Source organism: Anabrus simplex, chromosome 5, assembly GCF_040414725.1.
Source record: "Anabrus simplex isolate iqAnaSimp1 chromosome 5, ASM4041472v1, whole genome shotgun sequence".
NCBI lineage: Eukaryota > Metazoa > Arthropoda > Insecta > Orthoptera > Tettigoniidae > Anabrus > Anabrus simplex.
In genome coordinates this window covers 32,835,735-32,855,860 of record NC_090269.1, presented here as the reverse complement: position 1 = coordinate 32,855,860, position 20,126 = coordinate 32,835,735, and the positions used below count along the sequence as shown (strand labels likewise).

At 42.6% G+C, this 20,126-nt stretch overlaps 1 protein-coding gene across 1 annotated transcript in view; it reads right to left on the bottom strand.

Annotated features, from left to right (window-relative positions):
- Window positions 1–569: 569 nt before the first annotated feature.
- The window catches only part of L (zinc finger protein Lobe), a 190,495-nt gene continuing 170,938 nt past the window's right edge, over window positions 570–20,126 (bottom strand). Inside the window, exons 6-11 of the mRNA XM_067147976.2 lie at window positions 19,654–20,114; window positions 16,455–16,904; window positions 13,901–14,233; window positions 10,506–11,561; window positions 6,970–7,332; window positions 570–2,277 (exon numbers count right to left, since the gene is read on the bottom strand). Of these exons, the coding sequence (XP_067004077.2) occupies window positions 1,408–2,277; window positions 6,970–7,332; window positions 10,506–11,561; window positions 13,901–14,233; window positions 16,455–16,904; window positions 19,654–20,114 (3,533 nt within the window). The 3' untranslated portion in view covers window positions 570–1,407. The remainder of the gene's footprint in view (window positions 2,278–6,969; window positions 7,333–10,505; window positions 11,562–13,900; window positions 14,234–16,454; window positions 16,905–19,653; window positions 20,115–20,126) is intronic.

Genomic DNA, 20,126 nt, shown 5'->3' with positions numbered 1-20,126 from the left:
AGTCGATAGACTGATGTCTCAAAGAACATGTGGATTGAGCATGAAGGAGCACTTTCTTATCAATCAATCAATCAATCAATCAATCAATCAATCAATCAATCAATCAATCAATCAATCAATCAATCAATCAATCAATCAATCAATCAATCAATCAACTGATCTGCATTTAGGGCAGTCGCCCCTTTGGCAAATTTCCTATGAGTTGTTTACCTAGTCTTTGCTTAAATAATTCCTAAGTTGGAAATTGATCGAGTATCTCGCTTGGTAAATTATTCCACCGAGCGAATTGGCCGTGGGGTTAGGGTCGCGCAACTCTGAGTTTGCATTCGGAAGATAATGGGTTCGAATCCCACCGTCGACAGCGCTGAAGATGGTATTCCGTGGTTTCTCATTTTTACACCAGCGAAATGGTGGGGCTTTACTTTAATAAAGGCCACCACCACTACCTTTCAGACCATAGCCATTTCCCAGCCTTCCATCGCCGAAAATCTTTTGGACATTCCGCTTAGTCGAGCAGCTTGTCTCCTAACTCCGACTTCTTTGTAACAGGTTGTGGCACTGCCCACCACGATCTATAGACCTAACGCAGTCGGAGTCTCGCTAATTAAGTTACACAGTAGATGGAGAGCAAGGTGTACATAAATACAGTCGAAACAGTTCATTGCGACATCGCTTAGCACTCCCGGTTTGTGCGACTATCGCCTATAACGGCCCTTTTAGAGACGTTATAACCGGGAACTCCCTCGAATAGCGGCTTACGTAGCCGACTTACAAGAATTTCAGGATGTTCTTCCAGGAGGTGAAGACTCCATCGATTCTGATGGTAAAATTTTGAAAATTTATTACGAACTATAAAGAGGGAATCACTTCAACCAAACATATAGAAACTTTCAACGTGCCAGCTCCTTATTACTAATTCTGAAATATTTAATTCAACCAGTTCTACCATAGAAATGGTTATAAACGGGACACGTATGAATGTGAAGCTATTTCCTTTATGATAATAAATATTACAGTATTTGTATTTGCTCATGGGATATATTGCACTTATTCATTGAAACTGCTTGTGCTAATAGATGGTCCAGAAGATTCAGTTACCAGTACTTGTGTTAGGGTCATTTTCCTCGGAACTCATGTGTATACATCATAATACATAAAATATTTAGATTGACAACATGGAACATATTTCTTCTATTAAAGAGTTAGCTGCTGCATGCTTATTAACTCTCTTGATAAATATTCAAAAGCAGTCTTTCAATAATGAAATAAATAATTATACAAGTCAGAGGAAAGAAACCCCTGAGAAGTGGATGGAAGTTACGGTTCATCAACCGTATTTCTTTTATAAATTAAATTGTTCATAATAAATAATGTTATTTTACATCTTTGAGTAAGAAGTACATTTTATTACATTACAGACTCTGTATCTCTTAATACAGGGGATTTACTGGTATCTTCCATTGTGTTTTGAGGAGCAGCTGTCGGAGACGGGCTACTCTCAAGATGTGAATTCGACGAATCATTACAATTCGAATTAGTGGCATCATCCTCAGTATGGTCACTAGCATTGGAGTGGTGAGGAGAATCATAATGATGTTCCGCTGACACTGACGGAGACGAGACGTTGATGTTCTCATCAGAGTTTATCTCCTCCTTAATTGTTATCGGCTCTTGTTTCATGTTGAGGATGTCTACAGGTTCTCTGCCGGTTGAATATTGCTCCTCATCCAGCTGATGGACCTTCCTAACGTGCTCCTCGACGTACCGCTGACGAGAGAACACCTCCCCACACTGGGAACACCGGAAGTGGTGAGTAACAACATGCGACTCGAGGGTTTCCAAGTCTGAGAATTCTTTCTGACACACCTGACATGGGTAGATGTGTTCCTGCTTGTTGACGAAGTTCTCTTCGACGCTGCTCTTGCTTTCCTCAAGCGTACGGTCGTCGCCCGCGTCGTGCTGATTGTGATGTGAACGCATATGCACACTCAGGTTGCGAGCCAGCGAAAACTCTTTGCCACACTCTGAACAAGTGTGATTCCTCTTGCTACCGTTTGAACCATGCTTGTGATGGCGTTGGTGTGCTTGTAGGCCCAAGGCACTGCTAAATTCTTTGTCACATTCTGAGCATTTGTACATCAATCCACTCTTACTTGAGTGTGATTTACTCTTCTGCTTTCCGTGCTTGGAGGGCTCTTGACTATTTGACTTGTAATAGTGTAGATCTGATGGGGATTCGTAAGAGCCGTTGTTATTCAAATGCTGGTAATAAGCCATCTGAAAAAAGATAACAGTTTATTTTAGATTCATTTAATGATGAATTATAATCATAAAATAGCAAAGCCACTTCTTATTAACAGTACTGATGTATTTATTTATTTATTTATTTTATTTATTTATTTATGTATTTATGTATTTATTTATTATTATTTATATACAGTCGTATCAGCACACACTTTATTAAAACATAACCGGTTTTCGGACACTAAGGTCCATCATAAGTGTTAAAATTTAAAATGTAATTCCACATGAGTGTGTCGTCAAAATTGGTTAAATTTAAATTGGTTTAAATTTTAAACTCATTTTAACCAATTTTGACGACACACTTACGTGGAATTAAATTAAAATTTTAACACTGATGATGGACCTTAGTGCCCGAAAACCGGTTATGTTTTAATAAAGTGTGTGCTGATACGACTGTATATAATTAATAACAATAATAAAATCATTTAACGATGACATTAATATTTCTTTCGTGCCAGGGCTAAAAAGTATAAGTCAAACGCAGCTGCATTTCAGGACCACGTTTGAAGTTTTAAAAACAGAGACAGTATTAATTGCAGTGTGTTTGAATTTAATAGGCCAACACCAATATATTTCAGAAAATTGTATTTTCATTTTTAAATAATAGTTTTCATCTCCTAACTGCTGAAAATTAAATCAGTGACTTGTACTCTTACTTCCTGGCACGAAATATTTTTATATCAGTACAGAAGACTACATTCATTATGAAGATACACACTTTTGATATATTTAAATGCCTGATTTGTTCTATTAAATAAATACGGCAGTTGGGTCTATACCCACTCAGGCAGTTAACTATTTAAGAAGAATACCTCATTTTGTAATTAATTGAGGAGCTTAACGTACAGGCTGGTAAGAAAGAACGTGAACCATGTATATGAGCGTTGGAAGGTTGGTCATACTGACAAATAATTAAAAAAAACAATCGATATCTCGCGCCCTTGTAATTTGATCAGCTGCTGGAGTTACCGAATCAGATCGTTTCGTGGGTGAATTCAAATGGGTTTTGCAAGGCGGTGTTGTTAGATCTGCACTTGGCTTATGACCTGATTGACAGCACCATTGAAAAAGAAAGAAAATCCCTATGGAAGAGATTTTTTTTTTTTGCTATTTGCTTTGCGTTGCACCGACACAGATAGGTCTTATGGCGACGATGGAACAGGAAAGGCCTAGGAATGGGAAGGAAGCGTCCGTGGCCTTAATTAAGGTACAGCCCCAGCATTTGCCCGGTGTGAAAATGGGAAACCACGGAAAACCATCTTCAGGGCTGCCGATAGTGGGGTTCGAACCTACTATCTCACGAATACTGGATACTGGCCGCCCACTTAAGCGACTGCAGCTATCGAGCTCGGTGGAAGGGGTTTGAACACGGACCTTGGAAATGATGTGATCGCGCCGTAGCAAGTGACACCGACTGAAACCCACAGTGTGTTTGTGTTTGATGATTTCTCACCATGGATCTCGAGCTGGTCTTAATTTACGTATAGGTTTTTGCAACACCGCGTCGCAAAGCCCGTTTGAGTTCACCCGCGAAGCGATCTGATTGGTTAACTTCAGCAGCTGATGAAATGACAATGGCGCGAGATTTCGAATTATAGTTTTGCAAATTATTTATCAGTTCATCTGACTAATTCTCTATCTAGTGTTCATATACCAGGTCCACGTTTTTACCAATCGCCCTGTATAAGAACACCTTTTCTATCTATAGAGCAGATATTAGTTACATTGATACCTAAGAATGAAAACATCTTGAATAATAATAGCGTTGTTAGCCCAGAAGGTTTGTATGCTTAAGAAACTATGTGCATGAGTTCAAAAGGACAAATCAACCAGTTACAGAGAACGGAGGCTACCTTGGGCAACAGATGGGTTGACGGGCTAGTCCGATAAAGGCCCAACAAAGAAGTATACAGTAATATAGAATCAATAATAACAATTAAAAATAGAAGACTGCTGTTCTACCTTGGTAATTACAGCAGTCCCCATACCGTATTCACCCCATTAACACAGTAATTAAATATGGAGGCACTTTTCCTTTATTCCCTCCACTGGTCGAAAATTTGTCTTGATCGAAAGTTCATTAAGGAGTCTGTCAATATATCGACATAGATATCTTCCACCTCAGATATTTTGAATATCAATCGACCGTGCCAGAATTATATTCCACACTCTTGAGTTTTGAAAGCAAGTCTCTTATTTTCTATGTTATGCAGGCGCTCCATTATTATTATTATTATTATTATTATTATTATTATTATTATTATTATTATTATTATTATTATCATCATTATTATTATTAAAAAACAAATATATGGCTACCATCAAAACACCCCCTCATCACTTGAAGACAAAGTATGGTAAGATAGGAAGACCTGACAGCTTCAAGTACCTCGGGAAAATCGTGCAGATAATAATAATTTCGTGTGGCTATTTCTAGCCGAGTGAAGCCCTTGTAAGGCAGACCCTCCGATGAGGGTGGGCGGCATCTGCCATGTGTAGGTAACTGCGTGTTACTGTGGTGTAGGATAGTGTTATGTGTTATGTGGTGTGTGAGTTGCAGGGATGTTGGGGACAGCACAAACACCCAGCCCCCGGGCCATTGGAATTAACCAATGAAGGTTAAAATCCCCGATCCGGCCGGGAATCGAACCCGGGACCCTTTGAACCGAAGGCCAGTACGCTGACCATTCAGGCAACGAGTCGGACTATCGTGCAAATGAAAACTAGCAAGAGGGAAACAAACTAAACCAGGGCCCTACTTTCGGCTGGATACTTGCTTTATACAAGAGGAAAAACATCTTAAGGTGGGCTAAACTAAGACACTTTAACACAGTAATGAGAACGGAGTGTCTGTATGCTAGTGAACGCCTCTGAATGACGGGAATGTCGGGACTAAGCCAAGATCCTTCGCAAGGTAATGGATTCAAAATTCGTGGATGTCCAGTAGAGGATAAGAGGAAGGGGAGAACTTTACCAGAAGAGCGAAAGATTGATTGAGTCAATGAGGAAAAGAAAACTCAAATTTTATAGAGATCTGTTGGGAATGGATGATAAGAGGCTGGCAAAACAAATTTGTAAAACACTTGACAGTAGACCTAAAGTTTCCGACAAATGGTTCAAGGAGGTAAGAAATGATCGTTTGCGGTCTGGATTAAATCGGAAGACCTCCTAAAGAGAACAAAGTATAGATCAGTGGTAAACAGCTTCTGAGGCTTTCATGAAGAACAGAAACTGAATAGGGCATGGGCAGAGGAAAGAAGACAGGCTGCGAGAGCAAGAAGGCAAAGATTTTGGGCTGCAAAGAAGGCTTCCACTAAGTGTGATTGTTGCTTAATATAGTGTCAAATAGCCATAAATTAATATGATGAGCTTACAAACAAACCACATCCAGTTCTCTCAACTTCCGACATTTCCACGCTAACGTATGTGATTTTTTCTCTCTGTTCACAGGCATTATCCATTAAGTCATACGAGATCATTTTTTAGTTACTGAATTTCCAAATTTTACTTTCTTTCTTTCTAAGTCTCAAGAAAGGATTTCTTTCGTATCAAATACATTAATATATCTGCTACATCTGCTTCATCTGCTTCTGTGGATTAGTGGTAGAATGTCGGCCTCCGGATCCTAAGATAGCGGGTTCAAACCCGGCAGAAGAAGTCGGGTCAACTCTTGATTTTTTCCAACACCGACGGTATTACGGCATTCGAGCCCTTCGTTACCTTTCGTAGCCCTCGTCTTTCTTTGTCCGATCAATAAACTCATGTCCTCGTCCCTAGGTAGTGGCAGCCCTTTTCAGGCACACCCCCAATGGAGGTTAGCTGCATACCAGCTCTCCTGCCCTTCTTACATTTCTGGCAGTACCGGGAATCGAACCCAGACTCCCGGGGACAGCAGCTAATAGTTCTAATCGTTACGCTACGGAGGTGGAATCTTTGGCCGATACATTATTTTTTTTTACAATTTGCTTTACGTCGCACCGACACAGATACGTCTTATGGCGACGATGGGATAGGGAAGGGCTAGAAGTGGGAAGGAAGCAGCCGTGGCCTTAAGGTACAACCACAGCCTGGTGTGAAACTGGGAAACCACAGAAAACCATCTTCACGGCTGCTGACAGTGTGGTTCGAACCCACTATCTCCCGGATACGTTTATTTTTTGAAATGTCGGTCCCTTTCAGTTTCCCCCTCTGATAAAGCATATAATAATAATAATAATAATAATAATAATAATAATAATAATAATAATAATAATAATAATAATAATAATAATAATAATAATAATAATAATAATAATAATTTTGTGTGGCTATTTATAGCTGAGTGCAGCCCTTGTAAGGCAGACCCTCCGATGACGGTGGGAGACATCTGCCATGAGTGGTAACTGCGTGTTATTGTGGTGGAGGATAGTGTTATGTGTGGTGTGTGAATTGCAGGAATGTTGAGGGTAGCACAAACACACAGCCCCCGGGCTATTGGAATTAACCAATGAAGGTTAAAATCCCCAACCCTGCCGGGAATCGAACCCGGAACCCTCTGAACCGAAGGCCAGTACGCTGACCATTCAGCCAACGAGTCGGACCTGACAAAGGATAGTTGCCTAGTTGTACTTCCTTTCAATAATGTTATTTGTTTTATGTCTCACTAAATACTTTTGAATGACTAACCTTGCTGGCCATTTCAGCGTCGCTCATCGCTGAAGAAGTCTCCTCCATGTGGCTATAGCTGTGGTTGTCGAGTTCAGCCCGGAAGAAGAACCTCAGCCCACACCGAGAGCAGTCGTAGGGTCTGGCAGCCAGTCCGTGCTCCAACATATGCTGCTGTAGCCCCTGGGCGGCAGTGAACACTGCACTACACAGGTAACAGGTGAAGCTGCCACAGCCAGCAAACGTGTGCTCGATGAGATGGGCCTGTAGCTTTAGAGGAGTCGCCAGGAGCCGTCGACACAAGTGGCACTCGTGACTGCTGCCTTCTGTCAGCAGGTGTGTGGCCACGTGCATCTGAATCTCCCTCTCGGACTCGAAACTCATCTGCAGAAATAACAAAAGTAACACCATTAGTTTGACTTTTAACTTTTTTTTCAATTTGGTTTACGTCGCACCGACACAGATGGGTCTTATGGTGACGATGGGATAGGAAAGGGCTAGGAGTGGGAAGGAAGGGGCCGTGGCCTTAATAAAGGTAAGCCCCAGCATCTGCCTGGTGAGAAAATGGGAAACCACGAAAAACCATCTTCAGGGCTGCCGACAGTGGGGTTCGAACCCACTATCTCCTGATTACAAGCTCACAGTCGCGCGACCCTTGTTTGAAAATTACGGTACACAATTCAACAAATGTGACAATACACAGCAGCAAATTTGAAGAAAGGAAACATTTTTGGCTATTTCTTTACTGCGTAGTCAGTGTGATGCAGGTCGCCTTGTCACCCTATCGTACGCTAACCGTTTCAACTCTACTTAGCAATTCAGTACACCACCTCTTCTAATCTAAAGCAAGCTTAAAGATTCACATGATTGTTAATATCGTGACATAGACTCTTTGAATGGTCAGCGTTGAGACCTTCAGTTCAGAAGCACCCGGGTTCGATTCCCGGCCGGGTCGTGCATTTTATTCGCGTCTGATTAATTATTCCCGCTCGAGGACTGGCTGTTTGTATCTGTCCCACCACTTTCATCTTCATATTCAGACATATTACGAACCACCACAGAAACACGCAATTGTGATTTCATTCCTCCATATAGTATTCGCGTCAAGAAGAGCATCCAGTCACAAAACAGGGCCAAATACCCATGTGCGATCTCACAGACGAGGGAGAAGCAGTAGAAGAAGGAATTGATATCGTGATCATGGCCACGGGTCCGTCGATTTTACGTGAAATCCGAGCTACGAGATGAGGTGGAGGCAATTGAACCTCATTAGTAGAAGAGCGAATTTTAAAGTTCGTAGAAAACTGAGATAATACACATCCGTTTTAAAATCAAATCTGATCTGTTTGGAACAATTCATACCTTGGCTTTCCCCTACCATTATCGCAATCCCTTCCAAACCATCTGAACAGGTACCGTGTGTGTCAAAATGTATCCCATCAATCTGTTTCCTAGCCAAATTTCTCCAAATCATTCTCTTCTCACTTCTTCATTCAGTGTGTACTCAGTTGTGTTATAATCCGCTCTTCTAAATTTAACGTTCTTCTACAAAATCACCTTTTAAAGGTTCCTATTCCAATTAATTTAGTACTAGTTGGTGTACATATATTTCTTAAATACGCATCTAAATTTGAAGTGACTGAATTTCCATTCTAACGAGCTCGATAGCTGAAGTCGCTTAAGTGCGGCCAGTATCCAGTAATCGGGAGATAGTGGGTTCGAGCTCCACTGTCGGCAGCCCCGAAGATGGTTTTCCGTGGTTTCCCATTTTCACACCAGGCAAATGCCGGGGCTGTACCTTAATTAAGGCCACGGCTGCTTCCTTCCACTTCCTAGGCCTTTCATATCCCATCGTCGCTATAAGACCTATCTATGTCGGTGTGACGTAAAGCAAATAGCGAAAAGAAAAATTTACATTCTGAAGAAAGGTCTTTCTTGTTTCGGTTAGTAACAATTTTATATCACCCTTTTTTCTACTATCATTGGTTATTCTATTGTCCAAATACTGGTATCTGTCTATTTTCCTTAAGTAACGCATGCTATTTATTTTAAACATTCTTCGATTGCTATACATTATATGAGACGACGTGTTGACGGCATTTTATCCTGCAGAAGGTTGTGGTGTTTGAATAATGAAAGATATGGTACCGTCTCATTTAAACATTTTTTTTTTTTTTTTTTGCTAGGGGCTTTACGTCGCACCGACACAGATAGGTCTTATGGCGACGATGGGATAGGAAGGGCCTAGGAGTTGGAAGGAAGCGGCCGTGGCCTTAATTAAGGTACAGCCCCAGTATTTGCCTGGTGTGAAAATGGGAAACCACGGAAAACCATCTTCAGGGCTGCCGATAGTGGGATTCGAACCTACTATCTCCCGGATGCAATTAAACATCCTTGAAACGTCACTTAGTTCAATGATTATAACGAAAATCCACAGCATATTTCCAGTCATTCGACCTGGTCAGGGATGGAATGAATGAAGCCCCAATCTAGCGGCGAGGATAGGAATTGTGCCGGTTGCCGAATGTGGTCGCACTCCTCTCGGGCAATGATTAATAACCGACAGATAAAATGATACTGGAATGACGACGGAGAAAACTGGAGTATTCGGAGAAAAACCTATCATAATCATCATCATCATCGTCTTAATAATAACGGAAGAAAATGGAATGTGGATTAAGAGGAGACCAGAGGACCTCTAACTCCTGAACTGACAGGTTCACTGTTGCCGTACGCAAGAGACGCCTAAAATTCTACGGCCATATCTATAGAATGGACAGCGACACACCAACCAAAATATTATTTAAAGTAATCAACTCAAAGAAGGTCAAAATAAACTGGCTAGAAGAAACTTAGATGGACTTCCATGGACTTAGATGGACGACATCATAGAAGAACGTGAAGCCTTTAGTACAACATTAGCCAAGCACAAAATCGTGGAGAAAACTAAAACCAAAACTGGTAGGAAGTGGTTCACAGAACGCAAGATGCAACACAGTGCATTCATGAAGAGATTTTTGGAGGACAAGAAGGCGAAAACCATCAGACCAACGAACAAGTTCAAACGCACTCCTTGAATGGGCATAATTAAGAAATAATAATAATAATAATAATAATAATAATAATATTATTATTATATTATATTATATTATATTATATTATAATTATGATTATTATTATTATCATTATCATTAAATCACGTAGGACAAGTCCTGGTTGCGTTGGCTACGCACTGCTTCCCCTTGTCCTATGCCATCATAACTGCAAGACACGATCGCAAAAGTGAAATGACTGGAATTGTTTACTGCAAACTTTGATGCAGTTTCTTTTTTGAAGATAAGCATTGGTACAAGGAAAAGAGACACTTAACAAGATTTCCACCGGACAGATTCCTGTTCCTCCATACCGTAAAATTGTATCTCTTTCAGCGTATCTTCTATTTAAAATCTGAACACTGGGGGTGTATGTTCAAAATTCCCATCTAACCGCTGCAACTACTCTGAATCCAGAAGGGAGTCTATATTTACATTAGCAATATTTATGGACGTGATTCTTACCTGACACTTGATGCACTGATATGTCTTCCTGTGGACGGTAACGAGATGAGCCTCTAGTGCTGAGTTGGTCTCGAACTTCACTTGGCACTCAGCACAGCGGTACGATTGTTCCTGTTGTTGTTGTAGTAGCTGCTGCTGCTGCTGCTGCTGCTGTTGTTGGCTAGGAGAGCCTTTGCTGTGACAGTGATAACAGTCCTTGCACACATAGGCTGTTGTCTGCATATTAGGCACCACTCCATTGCTACTGCTCGCAACGATCAAGTTTTGGAGATCATATTGTTTCAAACACAAGCAACACTGATACAAGGGATCTCCCGCTGTCAGAGCGGAGTTCTTGAGATGGAACCTCGCGTGCATCCTCACTTCGATGTCTGAGATGAGAGTTTGTCGACAGACCACACATGGAGTAGGCAGCACCACTTGCTGCTGAGTGTTACCCTGCGTCGCACTGTTGCTGTTGTTATTGGCACTGTGCTGTTGGAGGTGGGAATAAAACTGGTCCTCATTCACTAACGTTGCTTTACACTGAGTGCACGAGCTGGCTGACACTACTTTGCAGTGAGTGAGTTTGTGTTCAGCCAAAACTGCCGGTGAGGGACATAGTTCATCACAGATATTACACTTGTGTTTACCAGAACTACTAGAACCCTGCGAATGAGTCTTCATGTGGTTCTCCAACTCAGTGCGAGACTTACAGTTTTCGCTGCAGTAAGCACAGCTGAGACTGACTGCACCGTTCTTCCCGGAAGGAGGCTTGATGTGGTGAACCAATTTACGATGGGCCACTAGTTCTGCCTCGCTTCCAAAGTCACACCGATCACAAATATCACAGCAACAATTGTTGTTGTTACTATGCTCCGCCTTCTTGCTCCCACTTCCTTCGCTGTTCCCACTGGCACTGCCGGTCCGAATTGGGTTGCTGCTAGGAAGAGGTGTAGCCGTTGTACTGGATCCCATGGCTGAAGACGAAGAGAGATTACCAGAATTCTTGGCTTTAGGAGATTTCTGCTGTTGACTCAGGTTCTCTGGAGCACTTGTACCGTTGCTATTCAATACCTGAAAGTACAATGTATATTAGGAAATGAATAAAATATAAGAGTAATACAAAAACAAATTCCAGGATAGGAATATAATATTACGATAATGAAGGCCCAAAGTGGATGGGAAGTGGGGAGGCTGCCAGATGCAACAATGCCAACGCAGCGGCGACTATGTAAGCGTGGCCGGTGGTGAGTGAAACAGTAGCTCCTGTGAGTTCTTGAATAATGAAGCTCTTTACTAGAAGAAGGAAGCTGTTTAGTGAGTGAGTGAGTGAGTGGATCTTGGTTACAGGAAATGCGCAGCGCGCTGTGTAAAGAACTGCTCTATAAACGAGGCTGCACTGTGAGAGGCCGCGTTGGAGATCAGCAGTTTGACGCGCCAGAGGACTGTGTGTTCGATTACATTCGTGTGTACAAACTGTGTGGAGTGAATAACTCCAAAGTGAGTGAGCATATAAATAACAATAAATAATAGTTTAATAAATTTAATACCGAGCAAGTGGATGTGCGGTTTGGGTCAAGTAGCTATCAGCTTATATTTCGGAGATAGTGGGTTCGAACCCCCTATCGGCAGTCCTGAAAATGGCTTTATATGGTTTCCCATTTTCATACCAGACAAATGCTGGGGCTGTACCTTAATTAAAACCATGGTCGCTTCCTTCCCACTCCTAGCCCTTTCCTATCCAATATTCACCATATGACCTATCTGTGTCGGCGCGACATAAAGCAAGTTGTAGGAGAAAATAAATTTAGTCGGTAGAAAATCCCGTCATAGTATGTAAATATAGGGTACAAGGTCTAGCGAAGTTATTTCAGTGATAGCAAGATTGTGACTGTTGATATCGTGAACATAGCCTCAGGACCGTCAGTTTTAAGTGGAATCCAAATTATGTCGAGTGACTTCTCATTTCAAGAGTGCCACATGAATATGGGATAAGATGCGTGGTTGCTTTAGCGAGATGTCAGTAACAATATCACTCAGTTATCACGCTCCAGCTAATTCAATGACTTGAATTTAGTTGCAGCTTACTGTATTCTGAAAGAGAAAAGTTAATTTAGAATCAAAATTGGTTTGTACTTGGTTGAGATTGAGGCCCAGTGAAAGCTAGGAGGATTCCGGAAGTCTTAGGCCCGGTTTCACAGTTTGAGTTTAAGCCGAAGCTTTAGTAAGCCATGCATGCCGCTTAAGCAAGGCTTACTCTTTGGCTTAAACACTACGAGTTTCACAGTAGGGGGACCATGTGCAGCTTTAGTAAGCTGAACATCTCCGAAGTTGGTAATGCTTGCGCATGCGCAATGATTCAATTCTCATCTTTGTTTACATCCGTAGCCTATGATTGATTGACTTGTAGGTAATACATCGTTTACCAGCCAAGATAATTTAGAAAAATAACGGAAAATGTGATTCCAATAATAGTAACAAAAATAAATTTTAAAAAAGGTCACTCGCCCGTCCTGCTGACACGTATTACCATTACAGTCTAAAATGGCCATAACTTCTGAACCATTCATGCAAATAATGTCCTGATAAGGTTATTGTAATCCTTATAACATACTGGAGGAGGTCAAACAATTTATTTCCAGGAGGAATTCGAGGATAATATCGAAATATTTATTTAATGTTAAGGAGTTATATTTTTTACCGCTGAGTATAGCATAAAATCGCTTCTAGAGGGCAAACGACTGGAAATAGGTATATACCATCGCGGACTTTTTTGTAGAGGTTTCTATGCTCTACAATTCGCACGCTTACACTTGGGGTCTATCGTTGATGGTTCACGCAGCGTAAGTCAAGAAAGCAAGTGACCCACCGACATTTTTGTCTCTTTTACTGTATATCGGAACACTGAAACTGTATTATTTCACGAGCCTCGAAATATATTCAGAAATATAAGTTTTTTAATGTTAATGTTATTGGTTTTACGTCCCACTAACTATGAATTTGAGCACCTTCACCACAGGACTGAGACAGGATCGAACCTGCCAAGTTGGGCTATAAGAAGGCCAGCGCTCTACCATCTGAACTGAATCCTTAGCTTAAACCTCAGTTTCATACAGCTTAAGCCAGTCACAGATAAGCTCGGCTTACCACTTGCACTCCCCACTGTGAAACTCGTCCAGAGTTTACGCTCCCGCTTAAGCCCGATCCAAGGCTTAAGCGTATACTGTGAAACCGGGCCTTATTCATTATCTAGTTACTTCAGTCAATGTTCTGATACTGTACTAATAAGTAGGGTGTGCAGGATATTTGGTCTGATGTACGGGAGAATACCTGGGAGGAAACCGGATAAAATGGAAGAGAAAAACACGACAGATAGACAAATAGGAAGGATCTCGGAACCTTGTTGTGCTCACCTGTGAGCTGTGATGCGTCTGGATGTGTTTGTCCAGCAAGAACTCCACGTGGAATGCTTCCTGACAGAGTGGGCAGTGGAACTGCTTGGAGTGCACTGCCAAGTGGAACTGCATCTCGAGCTCCGTGGAGAAGCTAAGGCGACAGAAGAGGCAGCGGAAAGGCTGCTGGGGAGGTGGTTTGCTCGGAGCAGCGCTCAACATCGGGACGGGGGCGTGAGTCGAGCGCACGTGGAGTGTAAAGTCCAGCTCGGAGCGAAACATAGCACTGCTGGTGGGGCACGCTGTGCACCGATACAACTTGCACTCATTGCTATGCTTCACTGCAAAATGTACCTGGAACAAATTAACATACACTGTATGAAACACTAATTCATATGACGGGACATTTATAGCAGGCATCTGACGGTCACAAGCTCACTGACAGTTGTGCGAGCATGAGAAACCGCTGTTACGACCGCTGGCGCTGGCTGTTATCAGAAAGCGCAACCATGGAGAGCTGTATATTAAACTTCCATAACTACAGAACTCCATACAATACATGCACACTACATATTATTTCATATAAGGATATATAACATAATTAAATGAGTTCAACACGGTGATTACACAAAATGCGCCAAACAAAATGCTTTGTAATAACCTAGTACGAGGAAAATACAGTACTACTTTAAATGTTGCTATATACAATGAAATACAAAATGAAGTGCATGTTTTTACGAACTTGACAAAGAAAATAGGCTAATAAAAGTAGCGCCTCTTCAAGAAACAGTGTTGAGAGAAAAGTACACGAATAAAAACACGCACTAACAAATTACTGTGTCGATCCTTATGCCACAGCCTATGTAGCTGTACTTTTCACCCATTACTTGTAGATCAGGAACCTGTCATCGATGGGCGCACACAGCCCTGAGTTATGAACGTGGAGAAGTACAAGCCGACTGGGGGGAAGAGATCTGCGCCCGCGTGCACAGGTATTTCTAGCACGGGCACTGCACTTACGGTGGGCAAGGATTGTCACCTGTGATCTATAGTGAAATTCATTTTTAGATACAAACTTCGTTGAATTCTGGTAATCAAATTCCATACTGATTAGTATCAACACAGTTTCTGCGTACGTGCAAGTCTAAAGTAAAGAATTCATCAGACTGACTAATGCCTGTTTCCAAAAACATTTTAAGGAATAATAATAATAATAATAATAATAATAATAATAATAATAATAATAATAATAATAATAATAATAATAATAATGGCTCGAAATGTTAGGCACTAATAGGTTAGAATGTAAACTAATTAGGTTATTAGTTAGGAAGTGTCGCAATGTACCGTCTTCATTAAGGTATTCTGCCTTATGGCAGATCTTGTAATAGAATAAACCACTTCCACTTTTACCTGACCATATCCAAGTTTTTCATCCTCGAATATTTCTTTCGTTTGATGTCCAACATTTGATATCTTTTCCTTCCTGTTCTTCTGCCTTTCACCATTCCTTCTGTCAGTAAACAGTCCCTCCTCACACTATGTCCAATCCAGTTCATTTTTCTTCTTCTAATGATTTGGAACATAGTTCATTCTTCTCCAACTCTTCGTAATAGCCCTTTTCTTTACCCGGTCTTCCCATTTCACTTGTTCTATTCTCCTCCATATCGACATTTCTAGTGCCTCCAATCTTCTTTCGTCTTTCTTCTGTACTGTCCAAGTCTCTGCATCATATACTGCAATGCTCCAGATATAACACTTGGCTAGTCTCTTCGTAATATCTTTTTTAGTGACCCAAAAAAACAAATCCCATGGCACTACAGCCTTTGAAGGGCCTTGGCCTACCAAGCGACCGTTGCTCAGCCCGAAGGCATGCAGATTACGAGGTGTCGTGTGGTCAGCACGACGAATCCTCTCGGCCGTTTTTCTTAGCTTTTTAGACCGGGGCCGCTATCTCACCATCAGACAGCTCCTCAATTCTAATCACGTTGGCTGAGTGGACCTCGAACTAGCCCTCAGGTCCAGGTAAAAATCCCTGACCTGGCCGGGGCCTCCGCGTGAGAGGCAGGCACGCTACCCCTACATCACGGGGCCGGCTTTTTAGTGACCCACAAAGTAATATTTCAGTTTTTTCTTGAAACCTCCTTTTGCCATGGCAATTCTATTCTTATTTTCCGTTGTGCAGTATAGGTTATATCTTTCCTGATCATACTTCCCAAATATTTAAAATTATTGACTAGTTCTATCTCCCCACCCCCTATATTGACACGATATTTTCCACCACTTCTTCCAATTATCATACTTTTGGTCTTTTCATTAATTCTCAATTCCTCTAGTTTGGTGTTGAGAGCGTCATACATTCTAGGGGTTATAATAGGCCGTACCCCTAACGTTTATGCAAATCTCATAATAAGGCCGTTGTGCGGCTAGAGAATTCTTGTTACTCGCTGCAGTAAGATTGTACTCTAAACTATTACTGGCTACAAATGCGCGCTCTAATAATAATAATAATAATAATAATAATAATAATAATAATAATAATAGAATATATGTGTGTACGTCACCTAATTATTACCTGTATTGCCACCTTGGAGTCAAACATCTCCTTGCAGAGTGAACAGCGGTACAGGTGATGAGCGTGGATGTCCATAAGGTGCTTCTGCAGTTCGTCTGGCTTAGCGAACAGCTTGAGGCAACTCTGACAGCCGTACTCGGTTGCTGTCGCTAGGAAGTGGGAGGCAACATGCTGTTCGAACGCCTGTTGCTCGTCGAACTTGGCCCCGCAGTGCGGGCAAGTGTTGGTGGTAGCTACTGGGCTCTTGGAGGCGGGCCCCGTGTCCTGACCCAGCAGGCCCAGAAGAGCGCTCGCACCCGCTGCACCTGCACCCGCACCGCCCAACAGACCTCTCAGACCGCCCGCCTCCTCTAAGTGCGATTTCAGGTGCGACCGGAAAGACTCGAAGTCAGGAAGTGCAGCACTACACTGGTTACAAAGAAGAGTGCCCGGGTGCTCATACTGATTCACCTGCAATCAGAACCACAAAGTTACTCTATAAAGGAATGTTTATGATGAACAAATGAGGTGGTTAGAAGCAAAGGTATACAGTATAAGTGCCAACATTTAAAATGTGGCGTTAGTATGCGGCAAGGGAAAGGGAACAACAGAACTATCCCGCGTCAATTTTTTCTTTTTTTACAGTTTGCTTTAAGTCGCACAGATAGGTCACATGGCGACGATGGGATATGGAAGGGCTAGGGGTGGTAAGGAAGGAATAATAATAATAATAATAATAATAATAATAATAATAATAATAATAATAATAATAATAATAATAATTGCTTTACGGCCCACGCCAAGGTACCGGAATTTTGTCCCGAAGGATTTCTTTTACGTGCCAGTAAATTTACCGACAGGAGGCTGGCGTATTTGAGCACCTTCAAATTACATTGGACTGAGCCAAGATCGAACTTGCCAAGTTGGGGTCAGAAGGCCAGCGCCTCAACCGTCTGAGCCACTCAGCCCGGCTGGGAAGGAAGCAAGCATGGCCTTAATTAAGGCACAGCCACAGCATTTGCCTCGTGTGAACATCGGAAATCACGGGAAACCGTATTCAGGTCTGCCGACAATATTGTTTGCATGCACTATCTCCCGAACGCAAGCTGGGAGCTACGAGACCCAGTCCGCACAGCCACTTGCTCTGTTGTTTCGTGGCAAAACAGGAAAGTGTTATTATTGACAGGTGCTGCCATCCAGCATGTTTCACCGAATTGTTACTTTGTCTGTCGGTAGAGGGGGACAAGTGCACTTACACCTCCAAACTGCTTGCAATAATCCAGCTGAGAGAAAACCTGATTGGGTGTGTGCAGTTGCAAATGCACACCGCATGTTTCAAGTACTCAGAATGACTACTGAAGATTTCCAATGAACTGCAAAAATGAACGAGTCCCTGAAACTTAGTGTTGTGGGGATCAGAAAATTTCAATGTGTCCGTTTAGAGAAGGATAACCCATTCACACTCTACTATAAGTGCTCGCTCAATGAAGATCTGGAGTTTGTCTGTCTGTTAGGTCATCAGCCCAGAGGCTGGTTGGATCCCAAAATAGCACCACCAAAGGTTATGTGGTTATAATGAAACCGCAAAAACCAATGGCAGCACTAAAATGAGGCGTACTAGGCAAGACGAGGAGTGAGGTAGTTTGCCATTGCTTTCCTCACTGGGTCAGAAAGTGCTATTGCAGCACGACTGACCCTATGAGCAACACCTTTCATAACACTCAGATACACTAGTCGTGTTCTGAATGTCATTACTCAGGACCACTCATACCCCAGCAGCTTCCATATTGTCACAGCCATGGACGAGACAGGGACTTCGGTGAAAGCTACACTTTACTCTGGCCTGTGCCAGGGGATAGATACAAAAGTACTGTATCCATCAAGAAATGGCAGCAGGCAAGATCTGGAGTTTATTGGAATTTATTGGTAGAGCATCGGCAACGAAAGCAGCAGGCATGGGTTCGATTCCAGCGGTGTTCAGAAGACTATATTTACTATCTCATTGACATGCACTAAGCAGGGTGAACAGTCTTCGAAGACCAAAGCGTAATACATCACGTCAAGATATGCAGAAATAATACAGGAACTAAAACCCTATCTTGAATTGTTTCCACTTGTCGGCAAATATTATTTCCGTGGGTTACGCATTCGTAAACACTGCCTGTAACACCCCTATGCTCTCGTCGAACATCTCACATTTCGAAATTGCTTGTATGTCAAAGTGTGCTGAGCGACCCCTGCGTTGTCCGGCGTGACGAAGTCTGGAATGTTCGACGAGGAGATGGGGGCGTTACAGTCTGTGCTTAAACTGTACTTAAAGGAGGTGTAACCCTCGGAAGTAATACCCCATTTGACATGAGGCAAAAACTGCAAATTAGGGTATTAGTTCCTGTTTTATCTTTGCCGGTTTTGACGTGGACTATTACCACCTGGTCTTCGAAGACATCATTTTATATTCACCCAGTAAGTATTTGACCTAGCCCAATAATATTCACACCGGTTAGGGATGCGTAGCTGTGAGTTTGCATTCGGGAGATAGTAGGTTCGAATCCCACTGGCAGTAGCCCTGAACATTGTTTTTCATGGTTTCCCATTTTAACACCAGGCAAATGCTGGGGACGTACCTTAATTAAGACTACGGCCGCTACCGCTCCAATCCTAGCTCTTTGCCATCATTGCGTCGCCGAAATCCTTCGATAAACCACTAGCAAAAAATGCAAATAAAATAAAATAAGGTGAACGCCTATTTGAAGTATAATTTGATCGTGGAGACTAAATATTTAGTTTTAAAATGTCCACAGCAGTGACTAGCGAGCGCTCTCCAATGAAAATCCACACCCTGTTTCCAGTCATTCGAACGGGTCAGGAATTGAATGAAGAAAGCAAGAAAGCTCCCGTCTAGCGGTGAAGAAGAACTTGTGCCGGCTGCTGAAGCCTCTCGCACTCCGCTAGGGCAATGATTGATGATTGGCAGATGAAATGATATGATATTGGAGAGTGTATCTGGAATAAAAAATGACAGGGAAAAAGCGGAGTACCCACTTTGTCCAGCCTAAATCTCACATGGAGAGACCGGGATTTGAACCAGAGAACGCAGCGGTGAGAGGCCGACGCCACGGAGGCGTTTTTACTCTTCACTTGTCCTGAAACAGAATGTGAGGTTAAGGATGACTTCGGGGTTTTGTTCATAGTTACTTTAAAAAAAAATAAGTATAATTACCATGCCCGGCATTGAGCTCGGAGTATCCGCAAGTGGGGGCCCTGGAGTGCCATCTGCAGATGCCGATGCTGATGTCTTGAGCCTCTTGCTGTCGTGATGGTGGTGGTGATGGTGATGATGGTGTCGCGGTGATTTTTTGCTCAGGTCGGTGGGTTTGAGCTGCTCTGGCGCGCCGTGCATGAGCACATAGTGCTCGGCGAAGAGCGCGGCGGACGGGAAGGCGAGCGAGCAGTGGGCACAGTACAGCTCCTTGGTGCCGTGGACCGCCAGAGCGTGCTTGTGCAACCCCTGCGGCGAGCCGAACCTCATGGTGCATAGCTCGCAGGGGAAGGGTAGAGAGCCTAGCGATCCGCTCCCCGGCGGTGACGCCAGAAGACTGCTAGGACTGGGACTCGCCTGATGTGGGTGGTGCTGTTGGTGCTGATGAGAGAACTCGCGCAGTTCTCCGTTCAGAATAGAGCCTGGAACGACAA